The 24,806-nt window shown below is 35.6% G+C and overlaps 3 protein-coding genes, 2 non-coding genes and 1 pseudogene across 5 annotated transcripts; 3 read left to right on the top strand and 3 right to left on the bottom strand.

The window, feature by feature from the left end:
• The first annotated feature begins 906 nt into the window (after window positions 1–906).
• Window positions 907–1,854, top strand: LOC146919379 (uncharacterized). Its single transcript, XM_085712737.1, has one exon. The coding sequence runs from the start codon at window positions 1,041–1,043 to the stop codon at window positions 1,743–1,745; it is 705 nt and encodes a 234-aa protein (XP_085568863.1). The 5' UTR covers window positions 907–1,040; the 3' UTR covers window positions 1,746–1,854.
• A 2,371-nt stretch (window positions 1,855–4,225) lies between these two features.
• On the top strand, window positions 4,226–6,480 carry LOC146919378 (uncharacterized; annotated as a pseudogene).
• A 1,658-nt stretch (window positions 6,481–8,138) lies between these two features.
• On the top strand, window positions 8,139–9,226 carry LOC146919377 (uncharacterized). Its single transcript, XM_085712736.1, has one exon. The coding sequence runs from the start codon at window positions 8,283–8,285 to the stop codon at window positions 8,982–8,984; it is 702 nt and encodes a 233-aa protein (XP_085568862.1). The 5' UTR covers window positions 8,139–8,282; the 3' UTR covers window positions 8,985–9,226.
• A 4,776-nt stretch (window positions 9,227–14,002) lies between these two features.
• On the bottom strand, window positions 14,003–15,908 carry LOC146919376 (uncharacterized). The gene is made up of 3 exons (XM_085711029.1): window positions 15,270–15,908; window positions 14,389–14,638; window positions 14,003–14,301 (listed from the first exon to the last, which is right to left on the bottom strand). Exons 1-3 carry the CDS (start codon window positions 15,906–15,908, stop codon window positions 14,003–14,005), a joined length of 1,188 nt encoding a protein of 395 aa, XP_085567155.1.
• A 2,827-nt stretch (window positions 15,909–18,735) lies between these two features.
• On the bottom strand, window positions 18,736–18,842 carry LOC146919375 (small nucleolar RNA R71). Its single transcript, XR_015012992.1, has one exon. It is a non-coding gene; the product is annotated as a small nucleolar RNA R71 (small nucleolar RNA).
• A 3,188-nt stretch (window positions 18,843–22,030) lies between these two features.
• LOC146919374 (small nucleolar RNA R71) lies at window positions 22,031–22,137 on the bottom strand. The gene has a single exon (XR_015013037.1). It is a non-coding gene; the product is annotated as a small nucleolar RNA R71 (small nucleolar RNA).
• Between the last annotated feature and the right edge of the window lie 2,669 nt (window positions 22,138–24,806).

Below are 24,806 nucleotides of genomic sequence, written 5' to 3'. Positions count from 1 at the left end.
TTTTCTTTTTAACACGAAAGCTAGCCATCAATCCCATCAGTAATAACTTCCATTAATATCTATGAGAAGAATTATTTTTGTCAATTTTTTTGAAGTTTGAACATATTCTACTACAATATTTTCTTTGAAATGGTTAAACTGTTTAAATTGACCACAGTGTGAAACTGTTTTTTTTAACGATCAAATTTGTACTAGTATTTACTTTTAGAGGAATGATTAAATTTGTATTTGTATAATCAAATTCAAGTAGTAAGTAAATGTTTGATATGAAGATAAAACAAAATAATAAAGAGCAGTCGTAGTCATAAGATAAAATATTAAAATAGAATTAGGTAATAAGGTTTGATATTTTTATTATTTTGTACCTCTCAAATATATTTTTATGATATTTTAGTACATAGGAGTATAGACAATATGCAATCACCCCAAAACCGCCTTGGTCCACAAAAGACTTTAATTGCAATTGCAATGTAACTGGAAGAAAAAGTTATGAAGAAGCTACCACCACTAAAATCCAAAACCACCAACAGAAAAGGTATACACCATGAATATTAAAGAGCAGTGATATTTGAACATCCACTTGAGACAACTCTTGTGACAACTTCTTTTCTCTTTCTTTTCATTGATCAAAAACAATGGAGAGAGAAAAAAGAAGAGAGAGAATAAGAGTATAATATGAGTATGAGAGAGAAAGTTGTCAAAAAGTTGTCATAAAATGGTTGTACAAATATCATTTCTCAATATTAAAATAGTTGACGAAGAAAGCACCGAGAAAAATATGAAAATAAAAACGCGGCCATTACTGTTTCTGAAAAAGTGAATAAATTCCACCGCTATCGTAATCCAATACCTATGAAAACGTAGCCATAAATAGAAGAAAAGTCAACGGTCTTGTCTCTTCACACACGCATAAATATAACCCATAGCTCCCATTTCCCATTCCACACCCCAACGACCAACACAACAACAAACACCAACAATTTTACAAACTCAAGTTCACAATAAAACACAAACACAACAGAAAGAAACATATCAATAACATGAAAGACATGAAACTTGTTTGGTCCCCAGAGAGAGCAACTAATTCATACATAGACACAGTTCAAGCACTAGCAGTAACCACCAATCACCTTGTCAGTGAATCTGGTGTGGCGGAGTTTGTTTCAGCTATGGCGGCAGGATGGAATGCTCAGCTGATAGTAGAAACATGGTCCCATGGCGGAGTTATTCCAACGAGTGTTGGTTTATCCATAGCATCACGTCACACAGGTGGAAGACATGTGTGTATAGTTCCAGATGAACGGTCAAGATCAGAGTATGCAAAAAACATGGGAGAAGCTGGTATGTCACCGGAAGTTTTGGTAGGAGAACCGGAGGAAGTGATGGATGGTTTAGTAGGAATAGATTTCTTGGTTGTTGATTCTCGGAGAAAAGATTTTACAAGAGTGTTGAGGCTTGCAAAGTTGAGTTGTAAAGGTGCTGTGTTGATATGTAAGAATGCTAATTTTATTTCTAAGATGGATTCTGGTTATATATGGCGAAGCGTAGTGGCGCGGGGGTCACGACGGCTTGTTCGGTCGGTGTTTCTTCCGGTGGGGAAGGGAATTCATATGGCGCATTTATCAGCTGCCGGTGGTGGTGAGAACTCTGTGGTGGCGGTGAAGCATAAAGCACGTGTTATTCATAATAGATGGATTAAGCATGTTGATCAACGGTCCGGGGATGTTCACTTTATTAGAAAATGAGAAATGTATAGTAGCAATTTCATGTTCAATTCCAATACAACATCCAAATCATATTTTTACTTTCCTTTTTTGTAAATACGGTTGAAATTTGAAAATGATTATGGATATAGTCTCTCTCTTTTTTTTTTTTTTTGTTGATCATGATTATGGATAGTGGTTTAACTAGACAAAAGAAAATGAAAATAAAGTTTGTTAATTAATGAGAAAGAGCTTACCGCTACATTTATCTAGCATCTTTTTCTCTTCTAAGTTGACTTTAATGTATGGCAAATTTGTCTATAATTTTATTAAAGTACTCCTCAAGAGCATTATATATCTTCTCTGATTCCCTGGTTACTAATAACTTGTACAGTTTTGAGAACAACCATCTTTTTCAAACATGTTATAGGGGTTAAATTGGGCCCATAATTTCTATTTCACCAAGTATAAAACACAAACAAATTGTATTGATAAGTTGTTTGTGAGTCAGATTCCTAAACCAATCCCAAAACCAACTTCCCAGACCATGTGAAGACTGAAGACCATAAGGAATTGCAGAGAGCTCAACATTGGTGTTGGTTGTATATCTATAGTACAAAAGATACCAAGAAGCCAGCAACTAAAGAAACAAGGCTTGATACGAGGAAAAAAATGGACATCTTGGGACAAGGCATTTTGATTTTAGGTTTGGTAATGCCCTAAAATATTTTTTATAGTGATACCTCTTAAAAAAGGAAAATGCTAACAACATATAAGACATATATAAAAAAAAAAAAAAGTTTTGTTTGAGTTCAAGGTTTGAACTTAGGTTAGATTTGTCAATAAAAAAAAAAACTATGTTGGGATGACATGACACGAGGCGTTCATCTTAATTTGTGGCCTTTTTAAGAAAAGAAATGTTATGTACAGTTGCTTTCACAATCGCCCTTAAACACTCGCTCGCCTATTGAGCCACGTTACCCTTACTTCAAAAAAGGTTACCGGTTTACAGGCTATGCAAGTTGACTAATCACACCAAACGACAAACAACTTTCTCTTTTCCAAAGACTACAACCTGGGAGTACCTATAAGAAAAATCACCATGAACTTTAATCTCTACCACTCAACCCAAGCATCCTACTTCAGATCGCCCATCAAACCTTCACTATAATCATCGAAGTCACCATCTCTTCCTCGTCCTTTGTTTTTTGAGATGCCTCTTAGGCTCTTCCTCATCCTTGTAATCATTCATGGTCACACATGAAGATGGAACTTTTTTGAAATGAAAATGGTCATTGTTGCCGAGCGCAGTAATTTGAGCGTGTAATTTTATTAGTTGCAAGAAAATGATAAGGATGAGTTAGATCGCAGATTATATAGATACTGTAGAGTTTTGATTATTTTCTTTTCTAGTATTGTAAAATATGATTGTTGTATTCAATTAAAGCAATAAGCTATCAAAAGAAAAATAATAGAAAAAGGAGTATGTATCTACCCTTCACGAATCTGGGCACAATTACAGAAATTATTGTGAATCTATGGCATGAACAATGTTTTTCCGGTGAAGATAGTGTGAAAATAGTGGTAATGGCAACCAATTAAATAAAATATTAATTAAAAAATAAAAGTAAAAAGTGTTAGAAATAAAGAGAACCGGTAGCCAAGAATTGAGTGATGACGTGGCTCCATTATTCAATCGAGTGTTCAAGAGCAAGTGCTGAAGCGGTTGTCGCTAGCACCGCTCTTTTAAGAAACAAAAATTTAAAGCTTAAAACCTTATGTTGGACTGATTGACCCTTGGACCGTTCCAATAATTGAATGCAACGTCAACGATTATTTTGTCAAAAATCTTCTAAACTATTTATTCTAGATAGAAAAATTGGTAAAAATAAGATAATATATAGTTAATGATATTTAACAAAAGGTAAATAAAAAAAAAAAAATTCCCGTTCCATATTAAGCTTATGTTTGCTTCCACGTTTGGAGTAGTTAGAATTGATTCTAGAGGTGCAGAATATTTTAACATGTTTAGTTGCTCTTAAGTAGAATTGATTCTAACTCGATGTTATGGATTTTTTGCGTTTGAGAGAGAAGGTAATGTATAATTTCAAAAAATAATTTATCACTCGTGGGATTGGAGACCGAGGCTTTTATTGTGGGATAGGTAATCCTTAAAACTACTTATAACAAAGGGTAAAACATAAGTTCCATGAATGTTATTTTTAAGAGGATTGATTTTGTCATCGAAAAAAGGTTAATCACGCAGCTTGTTGTTCGTTTACCATTTATTTATGTTTAATTTTCTATATATAAAAAAAAAACTTGGAAGTAAAAAATTGTGTACTCAAATGATTTAGGGAGGTTCAATGGTACCAATATTATTGTATAATAACACATGTGATTTTTTAGGGGAAATAACACAAGTCGTTGCTGTGTGAATATAAATATAGAGGCATGGATGCGATTTCCCTAGTCAATTAAGATTAAGATGATAACCTAATTGCTGATGTTAAAATAACACAATGGATGAGACGGTGAACATTGATTCGTGGAATGATTGTGACTCTAATCGTAGCACCCAAGAAAACATTGACCATTTAGGAAGGGGGATCCTCCGCTAAGTTAGTGGTGGGTTTAAGCAATTAATTAACCAAGTTTCTTTGTGAAAAAAGATACAGATTGCACCTTTACAAAGACTTCGACCCCACTCATTCTTCATATAATTAATTACGAATGATGTAGCCTCTGAATTAATCCTAAAGACAAGGTCTATTTCTTGCTGGGAATAATCTTAAACGGTATTCATTTGACAATTTTCTTCTGGATTTTTCGAATTTGCATGTTCTGGTCTTACTATTATTAGTCAAGTCTTGCATCTTTAAGAACAGGTTTGTTTAATCAGAGAAGTTTTGAATTTGAATTAAATCTTAAAATAATGCATCAATTAAATTCTCATGAAGGAGGGTTTTGTTAGTCGGTGTGATCCTATCCGATTCAACACGAGGGTTTAGCATATGAAATTGGAGTTAAGATTCTCTCTGTTTGTTTAAAATAAATGGAAAAATGTAGATAAATACAAAAAAGTAAATAGTAGGTTCTCATTATTAATTATTTTTTTTCTTTGAATTTTATTGTGTTTTTATCTCTTCAAATGAAAGAAATAGAGATAATATTAAATGGAGATGATCCTTGCCGATAAAATTGCATACCCTTTTGTAAAAAGACTAATCCACCCTGCTTATAAATTCATGCCATCAATCCTTTAAATACTAATTCCTTTAATAACTATGATAAAAAATTAATTTTCAGTTTTGAATTACGTTTTGCCGAAACGATTTTTTTAAACAAATGTTTACGACAAGGTTTTCTTTAACATTTTGCCGAAACCATTTTTTTAAGAAAAATGCTAACAAATGCACTGAAGACGTTTAAAGAAGAAACTTTGTCTTGTGAATGATGTACTCAATGCATTGAACCTTTAAAAAGTAATTTTTTTTACATAAAACTTAATTATGAATTATTTTTATTCTTGAATCATTAACAATGTCTTTAATACACTTGTTAGCAAGACTTTTTTTAAAACAAATGTTTACGACAAGGTTTTCTTTGAAATTGTTAATAAACCGTTTAAATTGACTACAAATATTTATTTTTTGCAAAACAGATTAAATCTTATTAATAAAAGTTCTTAAGTTGTCTTAAACTACTTTTTGGAGCCAAAATTTGAGGTTAATTTTGTCATTGTAATATTGACATCTAATGATTATTATTAGTTAATATATATTTAAGTAATTGAACAAACTTTTGCTAAATTTGTGCCTTAAACTACTAAATACGTTTTTTTTTCTTCCATAATCTTAGTTTGTTTTTTTTTTCTTTCCGTTTTTTCCGAGTCTTAAAATTGACGGAAAAAATGAGGCTTCAAACTGGATCTTCCTGTTCTGATGTCAATGAAGTCAAAGAGTTCTTAGATTGGATTTTAAATGTTGGAGATGGAAACATCGGAGAAAACAATTATGAGGAAGTTGAAATGGAAATAGATGGTATGTTGATCGAGATTTCAGGTGACCATGTTGCTTTAATTGGTGATCTTTCATTCTTTTTTTTTTCAAAATAGGGCAATTTTAGCACCTACCAATGATATTGTTGATTCATTGAACAGTTACATTTTATCAATGATTCCTGGTGAGAAAAAAATATACTTATGTGCTGATAGTCCGTCTACACATGATGAAAATATTAATAGTCCTGATGAGATTCTCACTCCAGAATTTCTGAACACCGTCAAATCTTCTGGGTCGCCGAACCATGAGTTAAATCTCAAGGTTGGAGTTCCAATAATGTTGTTGAGAAATATTGATCAACCATTAGGATTATATGCAATGGGGAATTTGACGGGGATTATATCCAATAATGGGGAATTTCGTACTTGAGGCAAAGATAAATCAAGACACAATATTGGACAAAAGGTTTATTTCCAAAGATTGACTTTGACTCCATCTCCATCTAATTCAAAACTTACTTTCACTTTTCAACTTAAACAGTTTCCTATTATAGTCTCATTTACAATGACTATCAATAAGAGCCAAGGACAATCTGTTAAAAATGTTGGAATATATCTTCCAAAACCCATATTTTCACATGGATAGTTAAATGTCGCTCCTTCACGCGTTACTTCACGTGTTGGGATGAAGATGCTGATTTGCAAAGACGAAGGACATGTCTCCAACAAACTTATAATGTTGTCTACAAAGAAGTCTTTCGGAATTTAAGATAGGTAATTTACACATCAATATTTGTATATATTTTCTATTTCATTTTTGTTGTGTGCATCTAGCTGTTTTTAAAGGTTTTTTTTAATTAAAACAATGTATTTCTTTGGTACTATATATATATATATATATATAATTATTTAAATTTGGTTGTTGCCATAAAAATTAAAACTTATCAACTAAATTTGATTTACAAATTAACAACATGTTATGCATTTTCCTTATACTTTTTTATGAAAATTATATGAAGATGTAATTTGTATTTCTCTTTATAACTTCTATCATTTAAAAAAAATTCATATCTAATCATACAAATTTATTCTATTTCATGGCAGGTTGATCATCGTCTTTATGATGAATTTTTTCATTGGAATTAGCAAAAGTCATGGAGACTAAACTGAATTTTACCAATTCAAGTGTTAAGAGTTGATACGGCTTTATTATCTATAAATGTGCATATTATTTCCTAAGGCGAAATTATTTTAGTAGTTGGATTTGGGTATTTTTATTTATCTATTTGTTGTGATATCAAGAATTCTAAATTACTTTAGGTTTTTATTGTTTTTGTTTTGGAAGCATTATTTCATGCTTATTAACAACTAATATTTCATTTACAACATCTTATTTATTAATCAGTGCCATAATTTACTTCCCGTACATCGCACGGGTCTAAATACTAGTTTTGTATAAACAAAAGCAAGTTGTAAAAATTTACTGTTTGTTAAATTGACTGTAATAAAGAGTGGTCGTAGTCATGAAAGATACCACGGCTCTGTTTGGTAAAATTAGCTGATAGCTGATAAGCTAGCTGATAGCTTTTAGCTGATAAGCTAGTTGAAGTGTTTGGTAAAATTAGCTGATAGCTTTTGCTTTGAATAATAAGGGTAAATATGGAAGAAAAAATGAGAAGCTAAAAGTTATAAGCTCAAAAGCTACTTGAAGTAGCTTCTGAAAAATAGCTTATAAACTCCTGAAATAAGCTATAAGCTCGTTGTACCAAACAGAGCTTTTCGTGTTACCAAACAGAGCTTTTTTTGTCAAATGAGCTTATAAGCTAAAAGCTAAGAGCTAAAAGCTCTTTTTTTGGGTTTACCAAACAGAGCCTACGTATTAAGTTTTGATATTTTGTGTCACTCAGATATTTTTATGATATTCTGTAGGAGTAGAAAATATCCAATCTCTGCAACCTGGTCCACAAAGACTTCAATTGCCACTTGAAGAAAAGTAATGATCAAAACGACCACTAAATTCCAAAACCACCAACAGAAAGGGTATGAATATTACAAAAAGCTAGTAAATATATAGATCCATCATAAGAGGGAGGGACTATTTTAAAAGAGAAATGATATTCTAACAACCATTTTGTGACAACTTATATGACAACTTTATCTCTCATACTCACATTATCTTTTTACTTTCTCTCTATTGCTTTGGTTTCCGTGTCACTATCTCCTTTTCCTTAGAAAATTGGTGGTTGTCACAAAAGTTGTTGATTTTTGGTTGTTAAAATATGATTGCTCATTTTAAAACTAACACAGTGATAGTCTGTGACGAAAGCACCGAGAAAATGTGAGAAGAACGGTGCATCTTGCTATCGTAATCCAATACGTTACGAAATATAGCCCAAAGATGAAAAGTCAAATGTCTTGTTCCATCACACACCCATAAATATAACCCACTACACCCAATTCTCCCATTCCACACTTTAACGACCAACACAAACACAAACACAACAACACAAAGCAGCAACAATTTCACATTCACAACAAAACATAAACACAACAGAAAGAAACATAGCAATAACAGCATGAAAGACATGAAACTTGTTTGGTCCCCAGAGAGAGCAACTAACTCATACATAGACACAGTTGAAGCCATAACTACCATCAATCACCTTCCTAGAGAATCCGGTGCGGCGGAGCTGGTATCCTCTATGGCAGCAGGATGGAACGCTCAGCTGATAGTAGAAACATGGTCACACGGCGGAGTTATCCCAACGAGTGTTGGTTTATCCATAGCAAGCGGTCACACAGGTGGAAGACACGTGTGCATAGTTCCTGATGAACGGTCAAGATCGGAGTATGCAAAAAACATGGGAGAAGCTGGTATGTCACCGGAAGTTTTGGTAGGAGAACCGGAGGAAGTGATGGATGGTTTGATTGGAATAGATTTCTTGGTTGTTGATTCTCGGAGAAAAGATTTTACAAGAGTGTTGAGGCTTGCAAAGTTGAGTAGTAAAGGTGCTGTGTTGATATGTAAGAATGCTAATTTTATTTCTAAGATGGATTCTGGTTATATATGGCGGAGCGTGGTGGCGCGGGGATCACGACGACTTGTTCGGTCAGTATTTCTTCCGGTGGGGAAGGGAATTCATATGGCACACTTTTCGGCTGCCGGTGGTGGTGACAACTCTGTTACGGCGATGAAGCATAAGGGACGTGCTGTTCATAATAGATGGATTAAGCATGTTGATCAACGATCAGGGGATGTTCACTTTATTAGGAAATGAGAAATGTAGATGGCAATTTCATGTTCATGTTCAATTCCAATATCCAAATCATTTTTTTCTTTTCTTTTTTGTAAATACGGTTGAATATGATTATGGATATATCAAACGGAACATAGGTGAAAAGGCTGTTAATTAACGAGGAAGAGCTTACCCGCTAGATTTATCATCTAGCTTCTTTTTCTCTCAGGCTTCTAAATTGACCTTAATGTATGACATTTTTCTGGTGAGAAACCTTGATGATATGACATTTGTTTATTATTTATTTATTTCATTTAAATTTAAGAAGATAAGTACAAATTTGTCAACAAAAAAAAAAATGAAGATAAGTACAACAAAATTATGTCTGCAATCTTTAATAGCTATAACATTGATCAAAGTTGTTAACCAAAAAAATTTATCAAAGTATTTATGTCTATAACATTGATCAAAGTTGTTAACCAAAAAAATTTATCAAAGTATTTATGTTTATCGTATCTACAAAAGACTTGTTAATATCAAAACTATATTTATATTCTAGGTTAGGATTTATAAAGGTCGGTTTGTAATGTAAGAGAATGCACCGAAAGAAATGAAACTTAATGGTTTGTAATATAATTCAACATAGTTTTAACGATATAAAACAACAGCAAGATTATTTATAGGCTAAACTATTTTTTTAAATAGTTAAACTAATTTCCCCATTGGGTATATGATGCAAGTCTGACTTCTTCGTATGTCCTGGACAGAATCAAAGTTTTTCGAATATTATAAAAGGTTCTCATCAAAGAAGCCTTTAACCTGATTGGTCCCTTTGAATTATATTGACCAAATATAAAGAACAAGGTTCTCATATTGTTTTCGTTATGGAGCTTCATCTGGGTGAATCAAACACATCCATTTGAGTTGATCGACATCAACACTCAACATTGTCCACTTTTTGTGTGTTCGTGGATGAGATGTCAATTAATTTGGTTCAACCGATCCTTCTAGTTAGACAGTGTAACATCAATACAAACTCTAAAGATATTCCCACAATTGTAGTAGATTGCAGTTAGCTTAACGTCCATCTCTACTATATAAGTGTGTCTTAAGTTTTATGACGTGGTTTGCAAATAGAAACATGCCAATTTATTAATGGTTTTGTGCGTCGCATACCACATAAATTATCGGTACAATATGGATCACAGAAAAACCTTATATTCGATTACATCATATCATATAATCTAAAATGTGGTAAACCCTCCAAATTACATTTTTTTTTTACAAAAACAAAACGATATTCATTCATTCAAATCGATAGAGTACATCAGATACAAACATCGCTAGAAACGTAAAGGGTGAATCTGCGAACAAATTCACAGCACCCAAGTTAATAGCATAAAACGGCAAAATGCCTACAAATAATATGATAAAACCTAAATCACTGAAATTCACATGCTTCCGGATCTGCAACGTTGACGCCCAAATCATCAGTTGAATTTGTAATTGACTGATGCCGATCTTTCAATAGGAACTAGATGAACACCGCGACAAGACGCGAAATCAAACGCCGCACAAGACGACTAACAACACAACGCCGCATTTAGACTACGAAATCACAAAAAAAACACAAGAAAAAACTTTATATATATGTGAAAACCGCTTATTTAGATTGAAAAAAAAGGGAAAAAAGAAGTAGATGGGTGATTCTAGGTCAAAAAATGACCTAAAACCACCCATCTTCGATGAACGAAGGAGAAAGAAAGTTTATAGAGAAGTTGGAGTTTCTCTCACAAGAAAACTAGGGTTCCAAGATTTCATTTATATGTTTAATTTCTTTTCCTCCAAATTACATAAATTTGATATAATCATATATAAGTTTATATAATTTGAACGAATAAATCTGAACTAGGTAAAATGAGTATAATGGAGGATGGTGAGAAAAGTATCTAAAAAAAATTCGGGTTTATCTGTCGACTGTCGTCATTAAACGGTTCATTCCGATCCTGCAATGGAACCCGACCGCTCCTTGTTTGGAGATCCTTCAATCCCATCAATGGAGCGTGCGTAGGACAATAGACAATTCAACACGTCATCATTTTTTTTTGACGAAAACACGTCATCATGTATCATAATCAATGCGTTTCTTTTTGACTGATTTTTTTTTGTTTGAATAAAACTAATCAAATAAATTAATTTGATCACCATTTTCAACATTAACTAGTATGGACACCCGTGTCAAGCACGAACTAGAATTTAGTCATACTTAAGAGATAATATGTTGTGATGTATCAAGTGTCAATTACAGTCCAACAAAATATAGAAGAGTGAAGATTGAACAACATATAAGTGAGAAGACCCACGTATTATAATGCCTTAAAATATTGGATGAAAATGTGCTATCATCCTCACTCAAATGACTGAAAATTGCTTTTCTCCCAACAAAAAAACGCTCACTTCCATACAAACTGACCAAAGTATCCCCCGCGTAAGTTAACTCACGCATATATATAACCCAACGTGACTTAAGTCACGCTCAACACATGACTTAAGCCAGCGTGAGTTAACTCATGTAGGTTATAACTCAGCGTGAGTTAACTCATGTAGGTTATAACCCCATCGTAAGTTAACTCATGTAGGTTATATTTTAACTTACCGAGTGCGAGTTAACCCGCACGGGGGGTATTTTGTTCAATTTGTATGAGAGTGAGCGTTTTTTGTTGGGAGAAGAGCAATTTTTCAAATGACTGCTCTCTATCCAATGTGCCGATCCACACCAATGTTGACTCCCCTCGAAAGCCCAACGGTGGTAGCCTAGTTTGGTTCGACTTTGTTGAGGAAGAGAAAGTGCTTCTTGATTATAAGTCACGGATGCGGAGAGTCTAATACTTTGAGGGGGAGATGTTAATGTGTTAAATGTGACTTAAAGTTTCACATTGGATGCAAAAGTAGATATTGAACAATGTATAAGTGATATGACTTATATACATGATGTCTTAATGTTTACGCTGAAGATGTGGTTTCAATCTTACTTATGTGGATTCTCTTAGTCTAACGTGATGATCAACTTATATGTAGAATCCCATTGTAAAATATTATGACGAACTTTTTTTTTTATGTCATTTGTTTAATTTTTATCTTAAAATTTAGTTTTTAGACGTCATTCTCTTTCAACCAAATGTTTTCATTCTACCTATATTATTTCAAATTCCTTCCCTTTTTACCTTCTATGGCAAGTGACAATGAAAATTTGCAAATTTCTTATGCTGAGTTGAAAAAATACATGTTTATTAGACATTTAAAATTATGTGTCGCTTTTTAATTTAGTCTAATTTTTTGATAAAATAATTACCTAAAAATCTCAAACTCCTTCAACAACCCTATAAAATTACCAACAACTCTCATTATTCTCTTTACTCTAACGACAAAAACACACAATATTTATTGTTTCTTCGTATGTTTTCTCATGTTCAAATTCCCTTTTCATATTCATATTTTTTTTTCTAATTTACTTTCTATCTTATCGTGAGAGCAAGAAACATAAACCTCCGTTCGTGAGACCATCACCAACCAACCTTTTTGAACATGTTGTTCCTCCATTTGACCTTATCTGACCATGTCACATAATTACAGACATGGAGAATCGAACACTTGATTAAAAGATGTTATATATTGTGTTAAGCGTGAGTTAAAGTTCTATATTGGATGAAATGATAGATTTTTAGTCAAATGTAATTGAGATGGCCCATATACCTAATACCTTAAATTTTTTGTTGAAGATTTTGTTATCAATTTCACTTTTCTGGTTTCTCTTAGTCAAATGTGATGATCAAACTCAGTGTAAGATCCCTAGGAAGTCCAAAAATTATGATAATATGTTTCGTTAGTTTCTGGATGTGATTTATTTAATTTTTTATCTTAAATTTTAGTTATATAATGTCATTTTCTTTGATGATATTTTTTTTATTCAATCTCTATTATTTTAAATTTCTTCGTTTTTGGTATTTTTGGAATTTCAAGACAGAAAAATGCAATTGTTTTATTTTGACGCGACAATATACATGCTTATTATAAATTTTATATGATGTGATTTTTTTATTAGTCGAATTTTTTGGTAAAATAATTACCCAAAAGTATCTAACTCCTTCAACAAACCCGTAAAATTACTAACAACTCACTCTATTATTTTCAATACTCACACGAATAAAGCACACACTCCTTATTTTTCTTCATATCATTTCAATAGCTGTCAAATTCCTTTTCTATCTTCTTATTCTTCTTTAATGTATTTGCTCTATTCTCATCAAATAAAGGAGCAAAAGATCCTCCTTTAAATCATCCACAACCCACCTTTTTTACCATGTTGTGTCATCATATTTGGTTACATTATCAAATCATGGATGTGGAGAGTCTCTCACTTAAGGGGGATGTTAATATGTCATATGCAAGTTAAAATTCCACATTGGATGCAATAGTACACGATGATCAACATATAAGTAAAAAGACTCATATACTTAATGTTTTAAGATTTTGGATGAAGATGTGGTGTTAGTCTCACTTTTTTTGTTTGCTCTTAGTCTAATGTCATTATCCAACCCAGTTTAGCCTTCCTGAAAGTCTCACCATTATGATGAACTGTTTTGTATATCATTTGGTTTAATTTTTTATCTTGAATTTTAGTTTTTTATGTCATTCACTTATTATAAATTTTATGTGGGCTGTTTTTTTATTTAGTCTAAATTTTTGGTAAAATAATTACCCAAAAACTTGTAACTCTTTCAACAAACCAATAAAATTATCAGCAACACACTCTATTATTCTCTACTCTCTCATGGATAAAGCACAAACTCCTTATTTTTTTCCTTATTATTTTATCTCATTGTCAAACTCATTTTATATCTTTATTTTTTAACTTTTTTTTTTGAACAAACTAAAATGATATATATATTATAAACAAGGTTAATTTACCTTGCACAAGACATGCAAAAGGTAAATCAACCAACCAAAATACAACAGAAAGGTGTTGTTCTAAAGAAGCACCATCCAAAAGTTATAGAATATTACACAATAACACCCATACAAGGGAGTGGATTTTTCCACCAGTCATGATAATTAAACATAAAAGATATCTGTGATGATTTCAGCCACATGAAAGAGTTTAGCTTCACTTTTTCAGTTAAAACAGAAACATCACAAGCTGTATCTTGGAATACACGGTTATTTCTTTCATTCCATATGGCCCAAGCAGAAGCAACCCAAATTACTTTCAGGAAGTAGTGAGTGACTCTAGGCATTCCGGGCAAAGTAGTGAATTGTTTGAAATGTTGCCAAATCTGACCTGGAAACACCACAGATAAACCTAACCAATGCAAAATATGATCCCAAAGCGAACTAAAAATATTACACACACAAAATAAGTGAACTGCGGTTTCATGTTCACCGCAACCTGACACGCATGCCGAGTCTGCTAACAAAAGAACACGCCGTTGAACCAAATTGTCTCTAGTAGGAAGTCTATTCCGAAGAAGGCGCCAAACAAACACAGACACCTTGGAGGGTATACTCTTATGCCAAATATCATCTACCAGAGTCCTATCCACAGTGTTACCATTATTAGTAAGAAAGCGATAAGCTTCCCGTACCGTATAACCATGGGAAGGATCTAATAACCACCTCCAGGAGTCATGAGCATTAACCTGCAAAACAACGTTAGAAAGTAACGTGGAACATTCCCCCACACTATCCTCCTCCCACGCCGGTAACCTCCGCCTCCACTCCCACCCCCTACCTCCAACCTCCCAACCTGCCCTACACATTTCCTCCACCGTACGCTCCTTATTAACAGACAAATCAAAAAGGCGGGGGAATTTACAACGTAAAAGTATACCCCCCACCCAATTATAATGCCAAAATAACGTATTCCTACCATCACCAATCGTCCTACGGATGTTATCATCAATCCAACTCCCAACGCCCTCACCTATCCCCTCCCGAATCCTACTAACCATCTGCCACCACGGGGAGCAGTGACGACCACCCTCCTCCACCCGCCCCCTACCTCTCCATACCTGGCTTTGAAAACTTTATACCACAACCCCTCCTTATCAACCAACATCCTCCAGCACCACTTTCCTACCAACGCCATATTAAAAGCTCCCACCCTCCTCACCCCAAATCCTCCGTCTTCCTTTGGAGTACATATGGACTCCCAATTTGTCCAAGAAATTTTCCTACAATCCTCACCCCCACCCCAAAAAAAATTTTAAAAATAGATTCAATAGAAGAAATTATACTTGTGGGGGCTTTGAAAAAGGAAAGAAAGTAAACCGAAATGGAAGACAGGACGGATTTCAGAAGAACCAAACGGCCGCCGAAAGAAAGGAATTTATTACTCCACGACGACATGCGCGAGACAATGCGATCGATAACAGGTTTCCAAAAGCTAAGTTTCCTTGGATCACCACCAATAGGCAGCCCCAAATAGACAAACAGGATATTTCCCCTTCGACAATTCATAACCAAAGTCGCTTCAGACAACCAGGAATCAGATACATTTACGCCCGTCAACATACTTTTATGAAAATTTACCTTCAACCCCGAGACCTTTTCAAATAGAAGCAAGACCGACCTCATTGTTCGAACATTCAACCAACTTTTTTCACCTATAATTAGAGTGTCATCCGCAAACTGAAGGTGAGTCAAGCAAACCTCACCCGTACGCCCAACACTGTACCCTGTGAACATATTTGCTTCAACCATCGCTTTCATCAACACATCGAAGCCTTCTGCAATCAGCAAAAAAAGAAACGGCGATAAAGGATCTCCTTGACGAAGGCCCCTCTCAATAGAAAACTCATCCGTCGGGCTACCATTAACCAAAACTGAAGCCGTTGCTGTCCCAACACATTCAAAAATCCACTTCCTCCAAAGTCTCAGAAAGTTCATATTCTCCATAACCATATCCATATCTTTATTTTTTAACTTGTTTGCTCACTTCTCATAAAAAAAAGATGAACAAAAAGACCTTCCATGAAATCACCCCCAATCGAGCATTTTTTTACCATGTTGTGCCATCTTCTAACCATATTTGGCTATGTTACCAAATCATAGATGCGGAGAGTCTCAAACTTAATGAAGAGATGTTAATATGTCATATGTAAGTTACAATCCCGCATTGGATGCAATAGTACATGGTGATAAACATATAAGTGATAAGACTCATATACCTAATGTCTTAAGGTTTTTGGTGAAACTTACTTCTATTCTTGTTCTTAGCCTAACGTGATTATCCAACCTTGTCTAGGCCTCCACGGAAGTCTCAATATTATGATGAACTATTTTGTTAGTTTTAGATGACAATTGTTTAATTTTTTTTCTTAACTTATATTTTTTGTATGTCATTCGCTTTGAACTGTTTTTTTATTCAACCCTTATTATTTTAAATTTCTTGACTTTTAATCTTTAGTGGAATCATACAATGGAAATCAAACTCAAACTCTTCTAAACAACTCATTTGTTATATACGTCATGTTATGAAAAATGAATATTAGAATAGTGGACTGATTAGCACAAACACGATATAAATTGATTAAATTAAGTAATTGACGCACATATGAGGTTGCAAGATCAGAGAAATAAAATGACAGATTTTCATCATTAAACCTATTATTAGTGTTTAGATGTAGAGTAAATATTTGATCACCCAATAACTCATTCGCTTAATTACTTATAACTGATTCACAATTTACTTATAATTATTTTGATCACTCAATAAATTAATAGTAATAATTATATTTGCGTTTATGCAATGCAAATATCGATTGACATTAAAGATAGTCGAAAATATAAACAAACCATTCTTAAAACACATGATTTTAATTGTAGATTCATAACAAAATTGAAAGCAAACATTAAAGTAGAATTATTCAAATGTCACACAAAGAGGAGAGTTAAAAAAAAAACAACAAAGTCACGCAAACCAATAAATATTAAATTACAATTGACATCACCAATGCATTGATAAGTAGATTTATTACGTATTTTAATTAAGTTATTTAGTTTAATTCTATTTAGATTTAATTAGATTCTATGTGTTTTTATTTATATTTAAGAGCTTTTTACTTCAAAGAATCCAATATTATATTTCAGGATCAAATATATGATTTGCAAGGCTTGGAGCTAAAGAAAAGGGATTTGGAGCACAAAAATAGGAGATTTCCAAGATTTGGGACCAAAATATGCACTTGAAGAAATCAGAATTCGCTCCCCCAAGTCAGTGAAGGGCGCACGACCCACGCCTGCAAGGCGCACGGCCGTGCGCGATTGCCAGCATCCCTTTTAGCTGCTTTTTGCTCCGAACAGCGGTTTTCTACGCAGCCTGCTTTGACGATAAAGCCCATGGATCTTCAGAGAATATTCCTTCAGTTATTTCTTAGGGCTTAAGTCATTAGTAGGCTATAAATAGAGAGCTTGTTCTCCTTGTTTTATCATCTTGAATTCTGAATATTGTATTGTGACAGAATACTATTTCTCAATAAAAGTTCTCGTTTTTATTCAATTGTTCTTATTGTTTTCTTCTTATTCATTCATGGCAACACCAACCATGAGTGAGTAATTCTCTTAGACCTTGGGATTGTTGGGAGAGTCCTATGGCTTGATCCAACAATCCAAATCCGAAACCCTAGTTTATGTAACCCTACTTTTCTTATCTAAATTCACCGTTCTTCACAACGATATTAACAAGTACCAAACTTTGGATGCAAACGCGGAGGGTTAGTACTTGTTAATTCGTTACCCTAGTTATTAAGGTGATGAATCGAACGAAGAAGTCTTAATAACCGAACAAGTGAATTTAGACAAGGATTGCGAAGCATGAGAATAGCCTAGTGAACCTTGGGACTTATAGAATCTCGTACAATCAAGGATCTTAATATAGGAGTTAGCCATGAGAATAGGTCTAACACCTTGAGAGACACACTCCCCGGATATCGAACGAAGAAGGGGATAGGCTTTAGAGAGATTCGTCCTTAGAAACTAGGATTTACATAAACAAGGATTAGGATTAGGATGTTAGGTCAACCATAGGATGAACCAATAATCCCTAGGTTGCCTTTAGCTATTGTTTTCAACCGTCGTTTAGATTACCTTGAAACCCTAATTATCGATTTCTCCCTAACCTTTACTACTTTTGATTGGAATTTTAATAACTCCCTGTGGATCGATACTCTCTCTTTATTACTATTACGGTAAACCCGTGCACTTGCGGATTTACGGTAACAAGTTTTTGGCGCCGTTGCCGGGGAGTTGACCAAATTCCGATCAACTTTGGTGACGGTTAGGTTTTCTTTCTGTATTTACTTTCCTCTTGTCTTCATTTCCTCTAATCGATTTCTTCTTGTTCTTTTTGACTTTCTGATAGCTTGCAGCCATGGCAGACAATCGTACCCTCAAGGAGTACGCTACTCCTTCAACGGAAGAGCCGACGGCTATCATAGTTTATCCACCCGTCGAAGGGAACAACTTTGAGATCAAACCTGCACTTTTAAACCTTGTGCAGCAAAACCAATTCTCGGGATCCCCCGCTGAGGATCCCAATCTACACATCTCTACTTTCCTTAGGCTTAGTGGAACCATTAAAGCCAACCAAGAAGCTGTCAGGCTACACCTTTTCCCTTTCTCCCTTCGAGATAGAGCGAGTGCTTGGTTCCACTCCCTAGAAAGGGGTTCCATATCCTCATGGGACCAAATGCGACAAGCCTTCCTTGCTAGATTCTTTCCACCCTCCAAAACCGCTAGAATGAGGGACCAAATAACTAGGTTTAACCAAAGGGATGGAGAGTCTTTATATGAAGCTTGGGAACGCTATAAGGAGATGTTGAGAGTTTGTCCTCACCATGGTCTAGAACAGTGGCTCATAATCCACACCTTTTACAACGGTCTTTTGTATAATACCAAACTAACCGTTGATGCAGCTGCAGGTGGAGCAATCATGAATAAAAATTATGCCGACGCCTATGCGCTGATAGAGGATATGGCCCAAAATCATTACCAGTGGACAAACGAAAGGGTCAACACAGCTGGAGCATCATCAAGGAAGTAAACAGGTGTGCATGAAGTCTCTTCTTATGATGATTTGGCTGCTAAGGTAGAGTCACTAACCCTTCAACTTGATAAAATGAATGTTAATGCTGTTTCTCCTTCTCCTTCTTGTGAGTTATGTGGAATCGTTGGTCATAATGGCAATGAGTGCCAGCTGGGAGGTGTTGCTTTCACCCAAGAGCAAATGAACTACGCCCAATACCAAGGTATTAGGCAAGGGCAAAACTTTTACAACAGAAACTCTTTTGGGCAACAAGCAACACCGCCTAGCTACGGTACCAACCAAAGGGCACCCCAGAAATCTAAGTTGGAACTCATGATAGAAAATTTTGTCCTAGGACAAGAAAAACTAAACCAAGAGTTCAAGCAACAAACCGAACTTCTGAAGGAATCCCTCTCCACACTCTCCTATAGGGTAGATTCTATTGCCACACACAGCAAAATGTTGGAGACTCAGATCTCCCAATTGAACCAACAAGTCTCTTCATCCTCTCAAGTCTCTAGAGCCCTCCCAGGCCAACCTGAGACTAATCAAAAGAGCCACGTGAATGCTGTTAGCCTTGTGGAAGAAAAATCTTTAGGAGGACCCATCTTAGATATCCATGTCATTGAGAGTGAAGCGGTTAGCGATGCTAGGGTAGAAAGCAAAAACCCTATGACCCTAAAGTTTAGTAGCAAGATGAACCCTTCCCCACAAGGACTAGCCAAGCATAGTAAGAAAGCACAACTCCAAAGGTTCATTGAGATAATGAGAGAAATATGTGCCAAAATCCCATTCGTTGAGGCCTTGTCCCGAATTCCTCTTTATGCAAATTTTTTGAAAAATATTTTGTCTAAAGGACGCAAAGAGGATAAGGAGACGCTGGCATCACCTAAGGAGAGTGGCGATATTTTTCTAGAGAGATCAACCCCAGAATACCGTTATCCCGGTAGCTTTTCCATCCCTTGCACCATAGGGAAGGAAAGTATAAAAACGCTAGGTGTGATCTAGGGGTTAGCGTAAATCTAATGCCCCTATCTCTCTTTAAGAAAATTGGGGTAGGAAAATTAGAACCGGCGGAGCATACCTTAGTATTGTTTGACCATTCCACCGTTGACCCAGCTGGCTATGTTTCAAATCTTCCGGTAAAAATTGGAGGCACTATCATACCTGATGACATTCTGTCATTACGTAATATTAGGGACTTATTGTGACATTTTGATAGAGTTCTCATGCAATTTATACTGTTCTGGAGTGCAAAAAGCTTAAAATTTGAAGTCTGTTCGAAGGAAATCGCGCCACGCCAATTTCAAGCCGTGCTGCGATTTTTGAAGCAAAATTACATCCTCCCTGTTTGAGGGAAATCGCGGCACGCCAATTAACAAGGCGCGGCGCGATTTTGATGGGTCAGGCCCATGACTTCTATAAATACTGCACTCAATCTGAAGAACAAGGGTTACGATTTTGGAGAGCAAAGTGCGATTTTGAGACATCGGAGACGGCTAGAAGGGCGATTTCTTCATCCTTTTACCAATTCATGTATGTTTTAATTATTTCATTGATTATGCTATTTGTAAACTCGATTATGAGTGGCTAAATCTCTTAGAGATTAGATCCGAGATGAATCTTTGTAACCCTAATTGACACATGTTGCTGTGAAACTCTATTTTGTTTATGAATTCAATTCTAGTTTATTCAATTCAATTGTTCTTAATGCTTTTTATATCTTGATCACATATAACTTGATTTTGTGAGAACGAATGACCACTGACCATGGCTTTCAACTTAGACCTAATTGAATTGTTCTAATAAACAGGGTTAGTCTAGGAATAGATAATCGTTTGTTAGTGATAATAGGTTAACGTTCGGTAAAACCTTCAAGAATTATTAGACCACCTAAGGAATTAGGGGCTGTAGTTTAAGAAGAGGGTCCTAACTCAAGGGATTGATTAGGGCTAATTTGTTAATCATCGTAAATTAGAAGAGGGTTCATAACAAATAGGTGCAGTAGACCAATTAGGGGAACTTAGAGGATTCGACGGATCTGATCTCATCTTTCTCTCCTATTTTCTTAATCAAATCTTTTCTGTTTCTTGATTTAATTAAAATCAAACCAAATCTACCGCCTAGTGGCAAAACAAAATAAATTTTATACATCCTAATTATATAACGAAATTGAATTATTGAAGTTAAAAACAGTCCTCGTGGGAACGATATTTTTACTACTTCGATAGTATTTGGTGCACTTGCCAGAGATCTATCAAGTTTTTGGCGCCGTTGCCGGGGACTGTTGAATTATTTCAACAAGGCAATTACGTTATAGTTTAGGGTTTTTGCAATTTAATTTTCTGTTTTTAATTTTTATTTTTCTGTTTTCATATTCACTTGATTACTTTGCGTTGTGCAGTGCTACTAAGGTATTTTGCTGTTTATGCGAGGTAAACAGAGCTCTGACGACTTAGAGTACGATCCGGAGATTGAAAGAACTGCTAGAGCACTTCGGAAAGCTGTCCGATCGCAAAGGTTAGCTCAATCCGTTCCACCGGGTGTTCGAGAACAAGTACCGGAGCAACTCTCAAGTGAATCTGAAACAATCTCTTCTCCTAAATCTGCAACTATGGAAGGAGAAGGAGTTGTACCACCAAGACCTAAGCTTGGAGACTACGGGTTAGCCACTCATCGCGGTCAACTGACCCACACTTTTCAACCAGCTAACCCCGTAGCGTTCGACATCAAGACAACTGTCCTCAATGGTTTGAGGGACAAGCAATTCGATGGGACTGAAGCTATGAGTCCTCATGAACACTTGAGCCGTTTTGCTGAAACCTGTGAGTTTTGTGTGCAACCAGCCACCGTGACTGAAGCACAAAAGAAGCTAAGGCTGTTTCCTTTCACCTTGACGGGAAGAGCAAAAGATTGGTTGCTAACAATTCCAAACGGGACTGTCCAAACATGGGAAGAGTTAGAGCTGAAGTTCTTGGAGAAATACTTCCCTATGTCTAAGTATTGGGACAAGAAGATGGAGATCTCTAACTTCAAGCAAGGAGAAGGTGAATCATTGTATGATGCTTGGGAGCGATTCAACTTGCTTCTCAAGAGATGCCCTAATCATGAGTTCACCGAGAAGCAATACCTCCAAATCTTCACTGAGGGGGTAACACCAAACACTCGAATGTTCTTAGATGCTTCCGCGGGAGGTAGTCTCAAAAGTAAAACTGATCATGAAGTTCAAGCTCTAATTGAAAACATGGCTGGCAATGAGTATCGTGATCAAGCTAAAAAGAAAGAAAGAGGAGTGTTTGGGGTGAGTGAACAAACTGCTATCCTTGCTAACCAAGCAGCTATGAACAAACAAATCGAAGCTCTAACTAAGGAGTTTCAAGGCTTCACTTTGGCTCATAAGCAACAACAAGTGGCTGCAATCAAATGTGACTTATGTGGTGAAGAACATCCAAACGGTGAATGTGTTCCGGAAGGATCAAGTGAAGAAGCTAACTTCATGGGAGGATATCAAAGGCAGAACCAATACTACAATTCAGGCATTAATAAGCATCCAAATCTAAGCTACTCAAACAACAATGCTTTGAACTCTCAGATGCTAACTCCTCCTCAACAACAACAAAGGAAGCCATCAGCTCTTGAGGAAACTATGATGAACTTCATGAAGATGACTCAAGGCAACTTTGAAGAGATGAAGAAGAGTCAAGAAGCTGAAAGAAAGAACAATGAAGCTTCTAGGAAGATGCTTGAAACTCAACTGGGGCAATTAGCTAAGCAGTTGGCTGAACAAAACAAAGGCGGATTCTCAGGTAACACTAAAGATAACCCTAAGAATGAGTCTTGTAATGCTATTGAACTGAGGAGCAAAAAGGTTTTGACACCTTTAGTTCCAAAAGCTCCAAAGAAGGTTGATGAAGTAGTTGAGGTGGAGGAGAATGATGTAGTTGAAAAGAATGATGAGGGTGTAGTTGAAAAAGAAAATGATCATGGAGTAGTTGAAAACGAAAGGAAGAAAAAAATAGAGGGAGAAAAAAGTGAGAAATTAATTGATGAAGATTCAATCTTGAGGAAGTCGAAGAGTCAAATTTTGAAAGATGGAGACAAACCACAGGTTATTCCATCATATGTGAAGCTTCCATACCCTCACCTTTCGAAGAAGAAAGAAAAGGATGAAGGCCAATTCAAGAAGTTCATGCAACTTTTCTCACAACTTCAGGTGAATATTCCTTTCGGTGAAGCTCTTGATCAAATGCCGTTGTATGCTAAGTTCATGAAAGACTTGTTAACCAAAAGAAGGAAGCCTAAGGATGATGAGAACATAGCACTTTCTGAGAATTGTAGTGCTATTCTTCAAAAGAAGTTGCCACCTAAGCTGAAGGATCCTGGTGCTTTTACTATCCCTTGTTCAATTGGACCGGTAGACATTGGAAGAGCTTTATGTGATTTGGGAGCAAGTATAAATCTGATGCCACTTTCAATGATGAAGAAGCTTAAATGTGGGGAACCAAAACCAACAAGAATGACCATCACTTTAGCTGATCGGTCAATCTCTTACCCTTTCGGTATACTTGAAGATGTGCTAGTCAAGGTTAATGACTTGGTGTTCCCAGCAGATTTTGTGGTCCTAGATATGGCTGAAGATGAAGACATGCCACTCATTCTAGGGAGACCTTTCCTTGCAACTGGTCGTGCTTTGATTGATGTTGAGCGTGGAGAGCTAATGTTGAGATTCCATAAGGAGCAGGTAGTCTTCAATATCTTTGAGGCAATGAAACACCAAGATGAGAATCCCAAGTGTTACCGGATTGATGTTGTGGAAGAAACTGTCGAAGATAAAACACTTGAATCTCAATCTATTCAATCTACGGAGGTGGAAAGTGTGGAATCTATAGATAGACAAGAAGTGATTGAAGATCTTGGAAAGATAGAGGGTGTTAAGCAACTGGAAGTAAGCAAAGAACAGATGCAACAGCAATCATTAGGAGACATCCGTGACAACAAGTATGGGGGATTGACAGCTGGTAAAAATGAAATAAAGACTACTACCACTGGTCCAGGTGGTAAATTGGCTTCTAGAAGGATTCCCTATGGGATGCGTAATGGGCCGGCTGCTTTTCGATGGTGTATGCATTCAACTCTCTCTGATACTTTGGAAAGAATTAGGAGGTACTGTGACGAAGGGTTGGCAAGAAACAAGCCTGTTGATGAAGCTGTAGACCTAAAGAAGTCTGGTGCACAAGGAACTTTCAAGGGTAAGGAACAAAAGCTGAAACGGTACCGTAAAGGAGGACTCCCAAACAATGAAGAGGGAGCCACATCAACTGATCCTTAGGGATAGTCATCAGTCAAGCTAGTGACGATAAAGAAGCGCTGAGTGGGAGGCAACCCACTATTTATTTTTCAGGTATGATTTTATTGCTTTCAAAATTAAAAACACAAAAATATTTTTCTTTTCTTTTAACACAAGGCAGGAAAGTTTAAAAATTTGTTCAAAATATACCTCTTGCCAAGAAAATCATGCAAGGTACTGATGTCTTGCATGATTCTCTCCTCAAAAATTTTTCAGAACTTAAAGGAACTCAGGCATTTTTCAAGAAAACAAAAAAATTTTTGGCCTGAGAAAGCAAACTACACTCTCCCTGTTTGCTCAAAATCGCGCCGCTCTGTGCAATTTGGCGTGCCGCGATTTTGAGAACAGGATAACACTTTCCCTGTTTTTAAGAAATCGCGCCGCGCCTTGTAATTGGCCGCAGCGCGATTTTGCTTGGAAGCCTCCCAACCGTTGC

Source organism: Medicago sativa, chromosome 5 (assembly GCF_051527215.1).
Source record: "Medicago sativa cultivar Bolivia chromosome 5, Bolivia_mono, whole genome shotgun sequence".
Taxonomy (NCBI): domain Eukaryota; kingdom Viridiplantae; phylum Streptophyta; class Magnoliopsida; order Fabales; family Fabaceae; genus Medicago; species Medicago sativa.
Note: the sequence above shows the minus strand (reverse complement) of the source record. Positions and strands in the feature narration are given on the sequence as shown.

What these genes read in the sequence shown, in the direction of transcription:
- LOC146919379 (XM_085712737.1), top strand. Translation starts at nt 1,041, where the DNA reads ATGAAAGACATGAAACTTGTTTGGTCCCCAGAGAGAGCAACTAATTCA.
- LOC146919377 (XM_085712736.1), top strand. Translation starts at nt 8,283, where the DNA reads ATGAAAGACATGAAACTTGTTTGGTCCCCAGAGAGAGCAACTAACTCA.
- LOC146919376 (XM_085711029.1), bottom strand. Translation starts at nt 15,908, where the DNA reads ATGGATATGGTTATGGAGAATATGAACTTTCTGAGACTTTGGAGGAAG. An exon ending in CCGTCCTGTCTTCCATTTCG is followed by an intron (nt 14,639 to 15,269) that starts GTTTACTTTCTT and finishes GTTGTTTTGCAG; the next exon opens with GTTAATGCTCATGACTCCTG. An exon ending in AGACTCGGCATGCGTGTCAG is followed by an intron (nt 14,302 to 14,388) that starts GTTGCGGTGAAC and finishes TGCATTGGTTAG; the next exon opens with GTTTATCTGTGGTGTTTCCA.